Source organism: Carya illinoinensis, chromosome 10 (assembly GCF_018687715.1).
Source record: "Carya illinoinensis cultivar Pawnee chromosome 10, C.illinoinensisPawnee_v1, whole genome shotgun sequence".
NCBI classification, from domain to species: Eukaryota; Viridiplantae; Streptophyta; class Magnoliopsida; order Fagales; family Juglandaceae; genus Carya; species Carya illinoinensis.
In genome coordinates this window covers 22,905,001-22,925,000 of record NC_056761.1, presented here as the reverse complement: position 1 = coordinate 22,925,000, position 20,000 = coordinate 22,905,001, and the positions used below count along the sequence as shown (strand labels likewise).

Genomic DNA, 20,000 nt, shown 5'->3' with positions numbered 1-20,000 from the left:
AATAAGACCAATGATTTAATTATTACATAGGTTCATACAAGTCTTTCGATCTCTATACTTACCTATGTTGAAATATTCAAGATCTACCCTATGATTCCCTCTTTTGATAGCAAATCACAAGATTAAATATCATCTAATTAATGGTCAATTAATTAGAAGCAATAAACTCAGAATAAATCAGATAAACAAAGAGAGAATTGCCTTAAATTAGCATAGACAATCAAGCATAGTTCGGAACTAGGTTACATCGTTTTCCTAGAATAAATAAAATTTAGCTCATGCTAGAAATGGAATTCAACATAAACGAATTCACCATAATTGTTCTGAGAATATTGGAAGAAAATAAAAGTTGAAAAATACTCCTCGCAACCGCAACTCGTCTTCAAAAACTCAAGGAAATGATTCAATGTTTTTCTCCCGTCTGTGCTCGTGTATGATTCCAATGTACGTGCAATATATGGAATTCCCTCTCCAAAACGGATGAATTGAATCCTTCTAGCTATATTTTTCTGTCCCAAAAAGTGTTCTCCAGTCAAAAAGTACGACCATATGGTGAAAAATCTCTTTTATATGCACGGTGGAAAACCCTAGATCTATCAAAATGCTCGAGCAGGGTGTCGAGCGCACATCGAGCGTTCGATTCTACCTGACTTCGCTCGAGCGTACATCGAGCGTTCGACTCTGTCTGATTTCGCTCGAGCGTCCAATGTCTCTGCTCGAGCGATCTTTGTTTTCCCGCAACCAGCTCGAGCTCACTGTCGAGCGGCAGTCGAGCGTTTGAATCTGCCTGAATTCGCTCGAGCGGCCAAAAGCCTCCACTCGAGCGATCTTGTAAAATCTGCAATACGAAATTTTGCAAGTCATCAGGTCCCCAGTTAGCAAAGAAGGAGAGACAAAAACTTGTGTAAAATCAGACTTTTTGGTATTCTTGCAAAGTTTACAACAACATTGTGTGTTGTTTGTTTGGTATGGTGCTATAAATAAATACTATGGAATTTTTGAACAATATCCTCCTTCTTCATGATTCCTTTGTCTTATGACCAAAAGAATTAGTTGACCCAAACATCAGCAGCTATGTGGTTGATTTGGATTACCAGTTTTTTTTTTTTTTTTGCTGCTTATTTATTATTATGCATACATAATTTAGGTTATCCACTTTGTAAATCATATTTTAGTATATTTTACTTTGTTTTTGCAATTAATTGACCATTGGAAACCCAAAACAATAACATGTTTATTATAGAATAATTTCTTGCACAAATTCCTCAAGTGGTTAGTAGGTAAATATACCTCAGATAATGCATGACTGTTATTGCACAAATTCATGTCAACCAGCTCATTTGTTGGACTTGAATATTGGATAATTTTTCTGACTCCTTGAAAATTTAATAATTTTTAAGGATGGACACATATTTTGATGATGACTTTTTTTTCACTACTTTCTTATAAAGTGGAAGAGTGGGTTGTAATAGCACCCCAAAGTAACATTCTAATGTTGTGGTCCAAGCAACTCCCAATGACGGTGAAAAGAGGCATTCTTAAAAAAAAAAAAGTTCAAAGAAGTGTATCTTTCACTTTAGAGGAGGATAACCTCTTCGTCCCAACTTGGCTCAACATTAGTATTGATACGATAAAGGATACTGATCAAAATTCCACTCAAATGTGGGAAAGAATTATGACACTTTATTATGAGTATATAAAACTGAACATTAACTATCGTTCTGAGGGCTCTTTGATGAATCGGTGGTCCACAATTCAAAAATAGACCAATAATTTTTGTGCATATGTAGCACAAGTAGAGTCATTGCACTCAAGTAGTGCAACGAAGCAAGACACAAGGTATGTACCATTTCCTTTATAGTCATCAATTGTGTAGGACTTATTTATGATCTAACAAATTTTTTTATACCTTTGTAGATTGAGAAGGCAAAGATTTTATACAAAGAGATGTTAGGGTGTAATTTCACAATAGAGCACTGTGGTGTCTTTTGAGACACCAACCAAAATGACAGTAACATAACTCCACCCGTAGTAAGAAGAGAAGGCGACAAAAAAAACTTTTTGGAAAAGTTGCTGTTGATATAGCCAAGGAGGACCTGGAGGTTCTTACTAAGAGACCTTCAAACAAAAAAGTTGAGAAAGAAAAGGAGAGGAAGTAAAAGTCAATGGTAGGCAACGATGGTGAAATCAAGAATGCCTTAGCTAAGATGACTGAAGATAGAACGAAGACTATGGAAGAGTGGAGAAATAGTACGTTGAAGGCAGACCATGAAACATCAGCAGCATTTTAACTAAAAAAAAAGAGATTTGAGGCAAAGATGATGATGCAGATCTAAGTGACATGAATGCCATGCAACAAAAATATTTTGAATGGATTCAACTCAGAATTTTTGAGGAATGGAGGTCCCATTTCGAAGGTATATCTACATCTCCTTCGACACCTTATAGAGTCGTCTAACTTTTAATGTTATTAGTTTTGATTTCTTTTGGAATTTTACTAGTTGCCTAGCCACATGTGGGTTGGATAAACATGTGGCTGGATAGCAACTAAATTAATGAACTGTGGTATGAACTGGATATTATATTTTGTACTAGAAACAGAACTATGTTGGCAATTTGTGAACTGTTTTGATAATTTGTGGATTGTTTTGGTTATTTGTAAACTGGATATTATCTTGTGTACTGTGTTGCTGCCGTGTGTTATGGACTTTGTTGGAAATGTGTGGTATCCCCCACTTGATGGTCTAAACTTAGTGCTCCCGCGTGGTAGCATTAGGTTCTGAATAATTGTGGATAATGTACATAATTTGTAGATGTTGTCTTTAATATCAGTCTTTGAAGATAACCTAGGAAGGGAATGCAGAGCATTCATTGGTGAAAAAAGTGAAACTCTGCTAGCTAGCTCTGTTTTTCAAAACATAGCTATGAAGAATATTACCAATTTTGTGAAATTCTAACTATTTCAATCCTTTTTGGTCTAGGTATCACTGCTTAATCAAGTACTACTGTATACAATGTGTAGTGTACGGTTGCACTCCAAATAATAATTAGATTGAGAGAAAAAATAGTTGAAAAATAATAATTTTATTTTTTAATAAAATTATGAATTAATATATGAAGTGTATTTGTAAAATATTTTTTTTAAAACAATTATCAAATATTATTAAAATATATAATATTATATTATTATTTAAACTTTAAGATGATTCGTCTAATATTGACTCATCTAGCTGAAAGTTGATGTTATGGCCAAAAAGTAAGATTCTAACTAAAGTTTGGACTTGGTAATGGCTATGCTATGGTAGGTTTGGATGGTGATATGAGAATTTTTAGTTTTAGATAAAAATTTAAAATATTATTACTATTTAAAAATTTAAAAAATTAAATTGAGATATGAAAATTTTAAATTGTTTATTATATTTTATATAAAAATATAAAAAATGTATAATAATAAGATAAAATAAAATAAAATGAAAATTTTACGTCTGAGAGCATCTTTAGGCAGGATTATCCGATAAAGTGGGTTTATTGGACACCAATGGTAAGATGACACTTCAACATTGCATGAAATTAAAGTCTAAAACTAGTTGCACTATAGCAAGGGTATTTGAGACAATTACACAAACCCCTTCACTGAAACCACAGAAATTCAAAATTCCCCCCTCTATCTTGAAACATTTTTCCTCCCCCCCTCCACGCTATCTCCCTCCCTCCAAAACCTAAAGATACATCCACAAAATCTACAACCCAGCAGACAAGCAAAGCACCATTATTCCAAAAAACCAAACATGTCCCTCAACTAAACTGAGCCTTTCTTTCTTTTTTACACTTTAGATTTCGTATTGTTCTTGTATTGTCAGTAAGGAAAAACCAAACTAAAACTGATGAAATGAAACTACAATATTGCTATTATAGAAGTAATTGTAGCACCCATCTTATGAGTTTTGGAGATCAATCTTTGAGAGCATGATTCTCGACAGAGACAAAACCTCACTCTTCTTCAAATCTCTAAGAGGCTTGTTTACCAAAAGCTCCACGAGCTTCCCACCATCGGGCTTGATCAAGGCAGACGAAACTCGGAGCCTCCGATATGCTTTTCTATTGAAAGAAAGAGATAAGGAGACTTTGCGAGTTGGGTGTTGGCAATCTTGTTGAGGGATTGGGGAGGATACGAGGTTTGGGTGAAGAGTGCCGCCATAGAAGCCATTGAAGGTAGAGAAGAGAACTGACAAATGGCTCTGTTTCAAGGAGTGCCATAACGTTCTGATTGTTAATTGGAGGTAAAGGTGTTTAGGGAGTGCTAGTTTCAGGGGTAGGCGTAGTTGCATGCCAGACGCAGTTGCACGCAGGAAGCAATCGTGCGGGGGGGGGGGGGGGGGTAGGGCTGTAAAATGAACAGGCTACTCGATAGGCAGCTCGAGATCGACTCGATTAAACTCGAAATCGACTCGATTCGAATATTAAATGGATCGTTCGTAAACATAGAATTAGGCTCGATTATTAAACGATACAAACTCGTATAAAACTCGACCGACTCGATTAATGTTCATGAACAAACTCGTATGAAACTCGACTCGACTCGTGAGCTCGACTCGTATATATTTATATATATATAATACAATATATAATAGCCAAAAGTTAGATATATATATATATATAGATAATATATATAGATACTATAAATATAATTTAGAATTTTCATAATTATGTATATAGACTTAGTCTCACTTATAGTTATAGCCCACTACATATACTATATATAAATTTATAATATTAACTAGTCTTATAGAACTAGCCCTTAATTTATAATACCAACTAGAAGTTATATAGAATAAATATAACCAAAATACAAAACCCTATAAGTTTACAAGTTATAATGAATACATTAGCTTTATACAAAAATATTATTAACCAAAATATTTTATATATAATATATAAAAAGAAATAAAATCACTGAAATGGTCATTTTATAACTAATTTACACTCATAATTACATATACCATTACTAATGTATGGTGATATATATTTACTTAACATATACTAATATACTAATATAATAATATTACTAACATAATATATAACATTATATATTTACATAATATACTTATATACATAATACATATGGTGTTGTATAACTTGTATTAATAATTTAATAAATATATAATATAAAAAATTAATAACTTATTATATTATATAGTGTTAGTATTACAAAATATAATAATACGACAAAAAATTAAGCTGTTGTCTTGTAAGTTTGTAACTTGTATAATTATTTATATTTTCGGAACCGTTGGATCTCTTTGAATGAATCGTAGCCGTTAACTTGCTTACTATATAAGTCTCTTTTTACAGCCGTCTCCTAAAAACTAACCCTAGCCGCCCCCTTTCACTTTGTCCTTCACGACTTCACGCATCTGTTGACTGTTCTGCCGTTTCGCTTTCACAATTTCACTTTTACTTTCACAGTTTCACTCACATCTCACTTCCTCTCAGCCCTCAGACTCATCGCGATTTGCGATTTCCTCACTCCTCTCAGTCCCGATTCGGTGGTAGTGTGATACGATTCAATGAAGCCTTGAATCAAGGCTTGATTCTTGAAGGTTCTGGAGGCACATCGAGTCTGGGACTCGGAGATCGGAGTCTGCGATTGCACAAAACCCTCGCAATCACAGGCATCGGCCGATTTTGTTGACTGCAATCTCAATCTCAGAGATGGCAGTCAAGCCTCGACGGATGGGTCATTAAATGCTAGCATTTATGACTCCCAACCGACTATATCTCTGATTTCGTGGTTCATGCTTCTCTGGTTCGATATTTGGTTTGTCTATCAGTCGATTAATTAGGTTATTTTTTGTTTCTAACCATTTCGTTGGATCTGTTTGGATATTTGGTCATTGACTCCTTGAATCCTGGTTTATGTTTGGGGCTTTTCGTATTTCATGTTCCTGTTCATTTAACTAATTATTAACCCATTTTGTGTCTCTGTTTCTCTCGTAACAATTTCTAAAATGTAGTATTGTAGATCTAATCATGTTTTTGCATGTTTGACAAATATTTGTAACTTTGTAATGATGGGCCTTGCTTGGTGTGACTCGTGACTTGATTGTGTGTCTCTGTGACTCTGTCTCTGTTAATGAGTTAAATATTTGATCATCTATGTATATAGACTTAGATCTAATCATTTTTTTCATGTTTGTATACTGAAAGTGTTGATTGTAAACCCTAGTACGCCTACTTAATGTGACATCTTGATTCTGTTCAAGTTTGGGAAATTGTTTACTTCTGTCATGGTGAACTCAAATATTGTATAAGTTTGGGCCCTTCTAGTCATTGTGATTTTGTTGGTAACTAGTTGGCATATTTGCTTTAACTTAAAGTATGAACTTTAGTTTTTGTATGCCTATTGCTACTGCAGCCTGTTGCTTTATATATGTCCTGTCATGTTGACTTTGTTTTGGTAACTGCATGAGGACTTTGATTAATTGATTAGTGTATGCCTTTTGTTTCTTGAGAACTTGTTTCTATGAAGAATTTCACGTGCAACAATTATGTATTTTGTTTCACTGTTAGTTACCTTGAAGTGTTGATTGTATTGCTTGTTTGATTTCTGTTTTGTATAATTGCTATGTAATTTGGACAATCTAGCTTGCCATTTCACTCTATATGTAATTTAAAATGCTGATGTGCTTTGTAAAATCAGTGAGCTTGCCATTTTCTTCTACTGCTCGTGAAATTCATGTTTTGTATAATTGTATACTTTATTGGGTTTGTCAGTTGTTGTGCGAGTTTGCCATTTGATTCCATTTTATTGCAGTTTGCTAATTCTAATTTCTAATGCTACTACCTGCTTCAACCTGTTTGAAATATGCCATTTATTTCGTGCAAATTAAGTTTTGCATTCCTGTTACAAATCCCTTGACAGTATACTAAGTTAACAGTACTTGAGCAAGGGATTAAAAATCTGCTAACAAATTTTTTTGTGTATTAGTTAGTGTATGCAGACAGCAGCGCAATAATGTATATGGTTCTGACTTCTGGGCTGCATTCGTGAAGATTGAGGACTTCACTGATTTCAATTTTAGATCTCATTCTTTGTTTTGGAGTTTAATGTACTAAGTTTCATTTCTTACTGTTGTAATTTGTAAATAAACTCTGTTTTCATTCACTAGTTCTATTTAGAAAGTAAATGTCAATAAATAGTCTCTAGAAGGCTTCATGATGTAAATTTAAATTTAAGTTGCTATTATTATTATTCTCCATTAAAAAATAATAATTTGTTATTATTCTGATGCAGAATATTTTTTGTATATTTTACAAGTTGCAAATAACATAAATGTACTCGAGCCGATCTCGAGTCGAGCTTGGGCTCGGCTCGTTAACAAACCGAGTTCGAGCCGAGCTCGAGTTTCTGTTAAATGTAAACGAGCCGAGCTCGAGCGTCAACTTCGGCTCGTCCAATAAACGAGCCGAGCTTGGGCTCGACTCGAGTTGTGAACGAGCCGAGTTCGCACAACCCAAACTCGCTCGAACTCGGCTCGTATACAGCCCTAGAGGGGGGGGGGAATGAGAGAGAGAGAGAGAAGTTGGGCATAGAGGCAAACAAACGGGAAAGACTTCACTTTTTTCCTCTAAAATGCATAATACAGTAGCTGTGGTGTATGGCCTACATGGCCTGTTTTGATTCATCTCTATCATATGGAGAAAAACGGGTTGGCTCTGTTTGAAGTTTGAGCAATGATACATATAGTCTTTAAATGGAAATTGCAATGCAAGTGTAGGTAATTTTATTTTTAAAATTATAAAAATATCTCTTATAGAATGATATTTTTTCTCATTTGTTAAAAGGTTTGCAGATATAATCCGTGAGAAAGGACTGCAAATAGAATTCCTCTCCGATTCTAGTTATTCCCTATTAAGTTTTATTACATACAAGCACAATCGCACATTAATTTGTATACCAATACTGATTTATTCATACTTAAAATTTAAATTAATATTATTTTCAAAAAAATCTATTTTTTGACCAATAACATCATATTAATACACAAATTAATACATAATTGTGCTTGCAACTATATTTTTCCTATTCGTAATCTAGTCATCCAACATCCTTCAAAATTAATTGCGCTCTCTCCCTATCTCCTTGCGCTATCCGAGAGGTCTCTACTACTGTCAACGACAAGAATGAAGGCCGTTGTGATAACCAGTCCCGGTGGCCCAGAAGTGCTGCAACTGCAAGAGGTGCGGGATCCCGAGCTCAAAGACGACGAGGTCTTGATGAAGGTCAAGGCCACGGCGCTGAACCGGGCGGACACGATTCAGAGGAAAGGCTTGTACCCACCCCCCAAGGGTGCGAGTGAGTACCCCGGTCTCGAATGTTCCGGGACCATCGTGGCCGTCGGAAAAAAGGTTTCCCGCTGGAAAATCGGCGATGAGGTGAAGGATTACTGGGTGATATATTGATTACTTGGAAATGAGAAGGAAGAACTCGATTCTTGGGTGATTTTGTGGCATCTAATAGTTGAATTAGTGTCGGGTCGTTTAATTGGGGTTTCCCTTCTCATTTTGGGCTTCTTTTAGAGAGATTACTTTTGTGGATCTTATCTGAAAAAATCTGAGACAAAAACAATTAACTGGTTTTGGGTTTTGTTTGGTGAATAATTGTATATACTTTATTTTCTTTCGTGTTCGTCATGTCCTTTAAATTGTTTATTGCGGTGAAGAAGATTTTGACAAGTGTTCAGACTTAATGGGCCTTTGCAGCTTGAACTTAAGAAGAGAAAACAAATGGGGAACTTAGATATGTTAACAAAATTCAGTAATGTAATTAGAAATTACTTCTTAGAGCTTCTTGTTCATTTGAAGTGTATAGGAGGTGTTTTAGCTCCTAATTTGTAGTTTTTATTTGTTCCTTTGAAGAGTATAGAAGATTTGAACTTCTGTTATTATGGTTTTTTGACTAGTATACAGAATTAAAAACCCTATTAGATAGTGATGGCAAGCACAGTAAAAAGGAGCTTTCCTAGATGCCAATGGAATTGCACCCTGTGCATAACTTTGATTATTGGTGATGTACAGGTTTGTGCTCTTCTTAGTGGAGGAGGGTATGCTGAAAAGGTGGCTGTTCCTGCTGGACAAGTTCTTCCTGTACCACATGGTGTTTCATTGCAGGATGCAGCTAGCTTGCCTGAGGTGGCATGCACTGTTTGGTCAACTGTCTTTATGATAAGTCGACTTTCTGCAGGGGAAACATTTCTGGTAATTTCTCAACCAACTTATACATGTGTGCATCCGTGTATTCTCTGCGTGTGCATATATTAACTTCCTTATTGAGACTTAGTGCACCTAGAGGAGCGTGAATAGGTGCTCTATGACTTTTTAAACTTTCCGTTCAATAATTTAAGTTAACAACAAATAAAATCAACCAATGCAACAAAATAATCTCAAAAAAATTTTGTTAGTGAAGTTGAAACTCATTTAAAGAACGTGTTCAAAATTTAAAACACTCCGAGTATAAGTTACCTCCTTAAATCTAAATAAGGCATTCCAACATATTAAACTTTTCGTGTCTATAGCGTGAAAGGCATTTGAGCTGTGTCTAAACTAAATTAAGGATAAGGGCTCATACTCTCTTGCTGAGGGCCTGTGCACCCCTAGGATTAGTCACCCGGTGCCAATAAAAAAATGATTGTCAGGTTTAGTTTTAGTTCTAATGCTCAAATCTTAGCGGTTTGAATCATCTGGACTATCTATTGTAGCTCTTTCTTTTTCTTTCTTTTACAAATACATTTCTTGTAACACCCGCTTCCTATAGATTAATGTTATTATGTACATTTGTAATTGGGCCTGTTAAAGAGGCCCAAGATAATAAAAATGCCTAATTTATCGAAAACAATTCCTAAAAATATAAAAAAAAAAAAAAAATAGTCTCATAGCAAGAAAATTTAAAATTGGTCTTTTTGTGAAAAAATGAAAAAAAAAATTATTAACTAAGTCTGAAAATTCCTTGACACATCATCCATGCCTGGCTGTCAGGTCGTCAACACTATTAGACATTTAAAACACAAAAAGAAATAACGAAAATGAGTTGAATACTCAATAAGTACTATATCATATGGTAAACATAATAAACATATGGCTTTCTTGAAAAACATGCATGCTTAATACTTATACTAACATAAACATGTAACATGTACTATGCATAACTCACTAATCATGTCTTTCCCTTTCTTTAATGGTGAGCACACCTTAGCCCCCCGTGTGCAGGGTTGTGCGCCAATTCCACTGCACGTGGCCATAAGGAGAACTACTTAACTTATCATAACATATTATGGTGGACAACGCTTAGGTCTGTGGCTTGCACATCCACCCATAACTACATTGGTACTTTGCATCTCTTATGGCCATTCTTAAAGCTTCTTTCACAACTTTTCTTTTATCTCTCTTTTTTTTTTTTTTTTTTTTTAAGTGCTTGTCTTTTATCTTTCTTATTATGATGCATGTAAAACATATAATAGCTTGTCGTAATCATAAATGAAAACATATCATGATGCATGTAAAGACATAATAACATAGCATTCAAAAATCATTTTATCATAACTTGGTACGTAAAAGGGGCTTTCAATAAAAGGCCGTACATACATAATACTTTAAAAACATCGTTTACCATATATGTAACAGTATGATCATGCTACTTACCTCTTTGCTTCTATCGATAAAAAGCGATTCAATAATCATACTTTACGTTGCTGGAAAAGGACTGGACTTGATTGGGTGAGGCTGGTTCTTTTTTCGATCTCCTGAAATTGCAGCAGTTATCTAGGGTTGGGGATTGGTTTTCTTGAAGAACATTACATGGGATTGCTGTAAAAACTTTCCAGACTCACAGCAGCCTCTGTTTTTTCTAGTTTTCAGGCCATGCAATCCTTTTTATTAGACCTGAAAAACCTAATAATAGGGCTGTACGAATTTAACTCTGTTAAAATAGGGTTCTATGAATCCTAATGGCTAGGAGTTGTATGGAAAATATGTTTCTAATGTTTGGATCCATTTAGGAGTCATAAATGGGGCTGACTTCTACTTTTCCAGATCTCAAACAGCTCAAATCCTATCTCAATAGAGTCTAGCAGGCTGTAACAGACTTCAATTGGTGGAAGACTTCTTTTATAACAACCTTATGTGTGGATAGCTTTCATCCCGAGGGTTTCTTGGCATCTAATCTGGTTCTAACTTATACAAAAAGGGGCTGGTTTCCAATTATCACAAATTGAACAGCCAAAATCCAAATGGGATTTGGCTAGAAAATACTTTGGATTATCCATCCATATATGGGCCTAATTGGCCAAACCTACTCCATTTTGAATCAAGGTCTATAATTTCATATCTAATCCTATCTCCTCTATACTAGGTCCTCAAAGAATACATATGGCTGATGGCCCGGTAAAATAATCTTTCTTCTAGCTGTAACAAAATTGGGCCAAACTTATAATGCCTAAAACAATTTGGGTCTAGATGTCACATTCTTTCTTGAACTTTTTTTTTTTAACAGGAAAAAACTGAATATCGTTTATAGGAAAAGGTAGACACTTTTTTGGTTGATACTATTAGGCACTTTGCATGATGCATGACCAGAATGATGACTCTTATCCCTTTTTGTGGATCTTTATCAAGATTGCATCTTCAACACAAAACTCATGAATTCTAAAATTACAGATTCATGGGGGCTCCAGCGGTATCGGAACATTTGCAATTCAGATAGCTAAATATCAAGGAGCAAAAGTGCTTGTCACAGCAGGTCCAGCATCACTTTTTTCTTGTGCATAAGTTTAGTTTCCATGTATTCATGTGTTTAAGGTCTTGATTTTCAGGGTCTGAGGAAAAATTAGCTGTATGCAAGAATCTCGGGGCTGATGTATGCATCAACTACAAGACACAGGATTTTGTTCAACGGGTGAAGGAAGAAACTGGTGGAAAAGGTATTTTATTTAGTATTAAAACCCTATTTTTCCTCAATGATTACAGAGATGGATACTTTCTATCATACTTTTTGCAATGATTATTTGGAAAGGAGAAAAAGGACAATTCTTTGATGTTCAATGGCAGGCGTTGATGTTATTCTGGATTATCTTGGAGCATCCTACTTAAAGCGAAACCTTGAGAGCTTAAATTTTGATGGGAGGCTCTTTATCATTGGCACTATGGGTGGCCCAGTTGCGGAAGTTGATCTCCGTGTTCTGCTTGCAAGGCGCCTCACAGTGCAATGTATGATAGTTTGCTCCTGGTTTTCATTTATTTTATAGCATTGGAGTTGGATGATTTCAGGGTTTCTTTACCTTTTCTTTTTGGTTGAAGTCTTATAAAATGCAACTACTGGATTCATATACAGATAATTTAATATATGAATATTGCGAAATAAAACATGACATATGACATGTAGCTTGTTGTGCTTGGATGGATAACATATGTCCCAGCTGTTAAAAAAAGTAACCCAGCTGTACAATAAAGTTACCGGGTAAACTAAATGAGCGATAATGCTGTATTAAATCTCTTGAAGGATGTCTATCTTGGAAGAATATAGATAATAACCGTTAGTGGACGGTGAATGTTGCTAGGTAGTGAGAAAACTATCAGGGGGGAAACTATGATTTGCAATGAATTATTTTTTTAGAGAGGGGGTATGGAAAACCAATTCTAAATGACATTCCAAGTTCATGAAATTGCCGCAGTGACTGTTTAGCTGTTCCTAACAAGTATTTCTAGTGGAGGGGAATGTCAAACTGTATCCAAGCTTATGGAGGAAATATTGTTCCTTGATGTTTCTATATTGTAAGAACCTTACTATTTTAGGTTCTGCTGTCTTTTCCTGTGTTTTTTTGCCCTTTTTCTGGTAATTAATGGTTCTTTTGGGTAAACTCTTTTTTTTTTTCAATTTTTATTTTTATTTTTTATAGATTCACAATTATGCGAAGCGTTCATGCCACAGATTGACCATACAAGGGTGGCGAATGGGGGATCCAGCATTACATGAGAGAAAAAAGTTATTGCCTTTTGTAATGATTTCAAAGAGCTCCAATTGTAACTGATCCTTGTGGAGTACGGCCCAAATGTGGCTTGATATTTCTGTGGATCATTTCAAATAATGTTAAGGGTTAATTTGTAGGAAGTGTAGGACTTGAGCCATGTCACCTATAATAAAATGACTTGACGAGGATGTTAAATAATTAAGAGGAAAATTAAAATACTTCAGATTGACTATAGGAGGGTGAATAGGATCCTGTATTGCATGAGATTGAAAATTTTCTTTTATAATGATTCCAAATGAATGCAGTTGTAACCATGAATCTTCCTTTTAGAGTGTATAGGCTCATATGTGACTTGGGCCTTTTCTTGGATTGTTGTAAAAATCCTCTCGCCATCTTTCTTTACCCTTGTAAGTATGCCTTGTGTAACTGTTTGTTTGATCATGCATGTGCTCATGGTTATCGATATCTTTATATTTCTGCATATAATTATTGTGATTGTATGGGCTGATATTTTTGGTTATTGTGTATGTAGCGGCTGGCCTACGACACAGAAGTCCAGAAAACAAAGCAGTGATTGTTAGCGAGGTGGAGAAAATTGTTTGGCCTGCTATTAGCGCTGGCAATGTGAAGCCAGTGGTTTACAAGTCTCTTCCACTGTCTGAAGCAGCAGAGGCTCACCGGTTGATGGAGAGCAGCGAACATATTGGAAAGATACTGCTTGTCCCATGATTCTGTGGATGGATGTTCTTGTAACTGAAGTGGGTGGTATGGTTTTAGACAAAGTTAGAAGTGCATATATCGTCTGTCACCGCTTCTTACATGTTTTTTGTCTTGTGAGGGGAGTAAAGCTAGCATAATAAATCTTCGACACTCAAAGTTAGCTACTTGCATTTTACATTATTACATTGTGGAGTCTGAGATTCTAGCTACGTATCTAAGCCACCGAAGAAATCCTGTTCAAGGGTTTAATAATCCCTGTCAAGACTTCCATGATATGTATATGAAGCCCAAACGAAAGTAGTGTCTATGCAATTCGTGTAATTTCTGTGATATATAGTACTGTACTTCTATGTTCGAACTCATGTGCTCCTATTGAATGCCTCTTATGGATATATGCCCTTAAAGTTATTGTCTTATTATCGGGTACCTCTGCAAATGAGAGAGAAACTGTGGATTCTTAGCTGCGAACCCGAGATCAGATCAAGAGCCCCAAAAGAGAATTTGCCTCCGGTGGACAGCAACGGTAAGATTCAACCTGAACCCAAAGCCATTTGTGGATCACTGATTGAAACACTAGGGAAATCGACCTTCAACTGAGGTTCTCATTAAGTGGAAGGTTCTAGGGTGGAACTCTCAAACAAGTGGAGTCCACGCTGTCGAAGTAAGAAGTGAAGAGAGTGAGGTTTTTGTTGAAAGCGTGACTAGAGAGGTAAGAAGTGTGCAAAGAATAGGGCTGTACAAAAATTCGAAAATTTGACTCCGTCTTCGATTTCAATTTTAATGAAAATGTGTAGTATTTATTTATTGACTATGTGGTGACAACTCTAAATTTTGCTTGGGATTTGACAGAAATTGAAGCGTTGGAACATACAATTCAAGGTTACACATTCTTTATTCATGACAGTTAACGTGCAATGCACTTAGCATGTTTCTAACAGTATGCAATAATCGTAGTGGAAAAGGTTCAATTTTAAGTAAAGTTTTGAGCAATTAAAGTATGGTATCCAATGAAGAAACTAGTAATCCAAAAAGTACTTTGTTCAATAATCTCCCAATACAAAATGAAAGGGTTTAAACAAAACCCTTGACTTTCAAAATTCCATTATCCAAAATCAAATTGTTACTTAATAAAGTGGAGATGTCCTATTTGTTCTTGTCCTTATCAAAAATGTTCTTTAGGTCCTCAAGAGAGCTTTAGCACTTCAAATATAAAGTTCTCGGCAGACTCAAGTTGCTCTACTAGCGTTGATTCCACCGAGTGCTTAGGGCTCTCTAGGGCCTCTTTCCCCTTTGGGGTATCCTCACGTTTGCATTTTCCCATCGCTATTGTCTATTCTTGTCATAGCTTCTACCATTCTGGGAAGAATGGTTGTGGAAACTATTTCGATAAGATTTCAAGAAATCTCAGTATGTTAAACAAATAACATATAAGAAGATAATATAAGCATGTAAAGGCAAACCATGAGTATGAATGCATGCGCATGAACATGAATTTGACTAAAAACTCCTTTCATTCTTGTACATATTTGTTTTCAAAATATTGGTTATGTAATCATGTAATAAAGTAACGAAGTGACCATGTAAAAATATCATTTTCAATTCATATTAGTCACTTAAAACCATTAAACCATATAACAATGTGGGTGGACACCTCATAGCTCCCCTAAGCACCATGGGCTCCTTGCTAATTACAGCATCACATTGGCGGCCCTCTTAATTGAGTGTGAGTACGTCAGAGTCCATATGATACAGCAGTTCGCAATTCACCGTCACCGTATTTCGAATGTGTTATGTGTTACACCCACTAGTATCAGGTACTACTTTGCTCTGGAATCCTTTGAAAAATTATTCATTCGAAATCTGTTGACTATGCTTCATCAACTCAAGGGTTACCACTTCAATTTAAGCACTCCAAAGTGGACAAATGAGTTCTATTAGGATATTCCCATATATTAGCATTTGGGATTGTGATAAAACCATTTCTTTTAATGCACAACTTGAAACATATGTGACATGTGACCATGTAACTTTCATGCAACAAAGTCATGTATTTATGCCATATCTAAAGAGTGAATCACATTTACAGCTGGAAAGAATTAGAACATGTGGAAAACACATACTTATGTATAAACTATGAAAGCTCATCAAAGCATGCATCATTTATCAAAACTCTGAACATGTCTTTTGAACCAACCATTTGACAAACAACATTTGAACATAGCATGTGATATCCCGTTTTTACGTGTATTTTCACTAAATGAGTATTTTAATTTAATTAATATATTAGTTCTTTTATTTTAAATTATTGTATTTTAATTGGTTTTATTTTGGTTTGATATGGTGTTTAATTTATTTTAGTCGTTTTATGGTTTTTAAAATTGTTTTCGTCGGATCAGTTTTTAGACTCTAGAGGTGAGGATTGGACCTTATTTCTTTTCCTTATCTTATCTTTTTCTTTTCTCTTTTTCTTTTTCTCTTTTCCTTTTCTTTTTCATTTCTTTCTTTTCTTCTTTCTTCTTCTTTTTCTTCCTCTCCTTCCCGTGTGCACGACCTCTCTCTCTCTCTCTCTCTCTCTCTCTCGTTGCCATCCAGCTCCTCAGCCCAAACCCGCCGCTCGCCGGCGACGTGGCCGGCACTACCCACCTAGAAAGTTCTCCCTTCGGCCGGTGAACCTCCCCACAAAAAATTAGCCCCTCCTGTGCTGCCATTAGCCCCCTAGAGCCCATCTAAGCCACATGGCTTTTGGCCATTTCCGGAGCCGTCACTCCACCTCCGGCCACCATCTTTTCACCACTTCATCCCCTACCTCTTGCGGTCCTAACCAACCCATTTCCGGCCTCGATCTGTTGCCAGAGCAGCTCCCACGAGCTCAACTCCGATTTGCTCTTTTTTCGCTTTCACCGCCACCCATGGCCAAAACTCCCTTCCATTAGTTTCATAAACATCTCTAGGCCATTCCCTATCAATCCCAAGTCTTGGTTTGTCCTCGTTTGAAAGTGGGTATTTTACAACCCACGATCACAGTGTAAAATACACTATTACGTTACTTTTTCTCCGCCGTTTGCAACGTTGTGATCCTTTAAAAAATACCTTATAGCGCTATAAGTATTTTTCAAACTCTATTTTAGATTTAAATATATTATTGCTTTTTCAATAAATTCATTGACTGGTTGTTAATTCCGAACTGAGTTCGAGGAGTCGGGGGTCAGATGGTTTTGACGACGGAGTGTTTGGTTATTGTTGATATTGTTATTTGTTGGATGAATTGTGTCTTGAGGTGTGCATTGCATGTATGTACATGTGTTGGAACTTGAAAACTGAGCTTTCAAGCGAGAAATGTTTTTGGTTTATGTGAACGATTGGATTGACTGGTTTGAGTTAGAGGTACGTGTAGGGACGGTGGTAAGCAGAGACGGTGGTAGAATCCCGCCTATAATTCCCACCTACGGTGCACACGTAGGACGGTGGTGAGCAAGGATAGTAGTAGAGTCCCGCCTGTGATTCCCGCCTACAGTGCTCTGATGGTTTGGTTTTTGGGCCATTATCGGGGATAATGGCGAGGTTTTGTTTAAAGGTTATGTTTTGGGCCAAAATGGGATTTTGGCGTGCGTGGAAAAATGTGGATTTATGGGATATGTGCATTTGCATTCTTTCATGCATATTGTTGAGTTTAATATATTTTTATCTTGTGGCGTTTTGGATCTTTACTTATCTGCAGCACCATTTTGGTACCATAGATTTTGATGCAGAGGTCGAGGAGGAGGAGGAGGCTGAGCCCAAGGAGGCGGTTCCGCCGGAGTATTGATTTGGAGTTTATGCCTTGTAGTTTGGTTTGAAACGATATTTGTGGCTTGTAATATTTTATTATGCATGTTTTGAATGGGTTTGTATTAAACAAAGAAAAATTCTGGTACTTAGTTATAAGACTTTTATTATCCGCTGCGTGTTTTATTTGCACACTTGTTGCATGTACACACACTTGGCACTTGGCGATAGGGTGGTGACCTGTGTTGTCATCATCCTGACGTCTCGATTTCCACGTATCCGTACGTGGGATTTGGGGGCGTCACATAGCAGGCACATATAAAATATGAATTATAGCATGTGACAAGTAACAATTCCATAATCTAATTTGAACAACCAAAATGCAGAGTTTACACATAAACATAAATACGTCATCCAAGAGTAAGTTAGAAGGTAACTTACAAATATTCCAATGTAAAGATAATGCCAATGATCAAGTAAGCTGAAAGTGTGTATTTAACCATTAGAATTTTTGAAAGCAAAGCTCTAGAACCAAGCATGTATTAGGGTTTGGACTTTCTAACCCTAATTGGTTTTAAGCCATAACATGCAGATCATGAGAAACCCTAGGGCCAAAAGATATCAACCCTCTATATCTCTTTGTGAACCCTAATGGCCAAGTGTGTGTGTGTGTGGTTTCACTCCAACAACCTCCTTAGCAGCCAAATGGTGCATGGTACTTAAGATTGTATTTCTTTAAATGATGACTAGATAAAATTATTCATGAAACCCTAGCTATGGCTGAAGCTCACTTTGCCATTAAAGACTCAATTTTCTAAGGGCTAACCATACTTAAGTCTAAACTTCGAGCATGGTTCATCCTTCCATGGCTGATTCTTCTTCTTCTCCATCGATTCAATGGTGTTTTTCTTTACAGAACTTTATACTTCCCTTGGTCTTCACAAACCAAAACCTTCCTCACCCTTCTTTGGTACGTGCATGTGTGTAAGAAGAGAATGAGGCTAGGGTTCAAGTGTTCTTACTGCGCTAGGTGACACCAAATAATGCTCTTGACTCCTCCTTTTATGGTTGTACGAAAAATGGTGTTTGATTAGAAGTAAAATATTGTTTGGTTGTCTTCTTCTAAGGTCGGTGAGATAAAGAGGAGAGGAGAGGGAGAAATCTGAAAATGAAGCAAATGACTCTTGGTGTGCCTTTGGTGGGGGTAAGGGCGCCAACCCATTAATGCCCTCCTTATATACTTCCTTCAAATCCCACTCATTCTCTCTCCTATTATCAATTCTGATATGGAAACCAAAGGGTCACTTTGTGCATGAGCGCCTCTTGCTTTGGCCAAAAATCACCTCTTCTTCTTCCCTCATCATTGCTTCTCTTGGAAATTTCAAGAGACACTTCTTGCATGGAGGACAAGTGGCAATTTCTTGCCCTAGCAAACCCTAAACCCTTCTTCCATTTTTGTGTCTAGATGCAATTAACCTAAGGTTGAGCAATGCATGGTTGCTAGATAGCATGGGGGTGGGCATGTGCCTCTTAGAATTCCCAAAATCCTCCTTATCTCTTTCATCAAAGATTCTTTTAGAAGCTACCTTTTGAGTGGCGTGTACATCATGGCCAAAACCATTGAGATTTTCTTGAGGCTTGTGTCCTACTTTGCATGCTTGACAAGTGTCCTAATTCATTAAGATTTTTAGAACCCTAATCCCAAATTCGAAATTCTCCATGTGTCTCATGCAATACCTCATGATTGCTTCTTCTAGAGATTCTTATGCATGAATGCCATGTGGTAAACATAATGTAGTTGTCGTGTGTGTCCCATGGGTATCCGAAATCCACTCCTTTCTTCCCTTTATCCACTTTTAAGTCCACATACAATGAATCTAGTGGAGGGATATGGCACAAAGGCCATGTGGCTTGTGGCTCCCCAAACCCAAAACTCTTACTACTTCTTTTCTTTTTGAAAGCTCAAAAGTCTCGTGATCGGTGCAAAACTGCAAGTGCATAATATTGTAGTTTTATAGTAAAGTGATGAGAATAGTATCGTCCTTAGGGATTGGTAACTTATTTTTGACAAATATCGAAATTATACTAATCTTGACTCTATTTAGAAAAGTCACTAAAATTTTTGTAATTGCAATTTAAAATAAAATTAATTCAAAGAAAATACTCAAATGAAAAGAAAGATATTGTTCGAAGATCAAATCAATGGAAAAGAAAACTTCTAGAAAATCGATTTTACCAAATCCCTCACTATGCCTTACTCATCTAACTAATAGAATTTAATTCTCTCTATTTGTTAGCAAATATCTAATTCATCCAAAAGCCTCATTCGATAGTCAATTGGAAATTATTTTTGCTCATCATTTTACACAAGAGTATGCAAATTAATAAAGCAAGAAAGCAATAAGACTAATGATTTTAATACTACATAGGTTCATACAAGTCTTTCAATCTCTATATTTACCTATGCCGAAATATTTAAGATCTATCATATAA

At 36.1% G+C, this 20,000-nt stretch overlaps 1 protein-coding gene across 1 annotated transcript; it reads left to right on the top strand.

The window, feature by feature from the left end:
* Nucleotides 1-8,076: 8,076 nt before the first annotated feature.
* On the top strand, nucleotides 8,077-14,104 carry LOC122279537 (quinone oxidoreductase PIG3-like). The gene is made up of 6 exons (XM_043090223.1): nucleotides 8,077-8,436; nucleotides 9,079-9,258; nucleotides 11,713-11,794; nucleotides 11,868-11,975; nucleotides 12,103-12,261; nucleotides 13,555-14,104. Exons 1-6 carry the CDS (start codon nucleotides 8,185-8,187, stop codon nucleotides 13,749-13,751), a joined length of 978 nt encoding a protein of 325 aa, XP_042946157.1. The 5' UTR covers nucleotides 8,077-8,184; the 3' UTR covers nucleotides 13,752-14,104.
* Nucleotides 14,105-20,000: the final 5,896 nt, after the last annotated feature.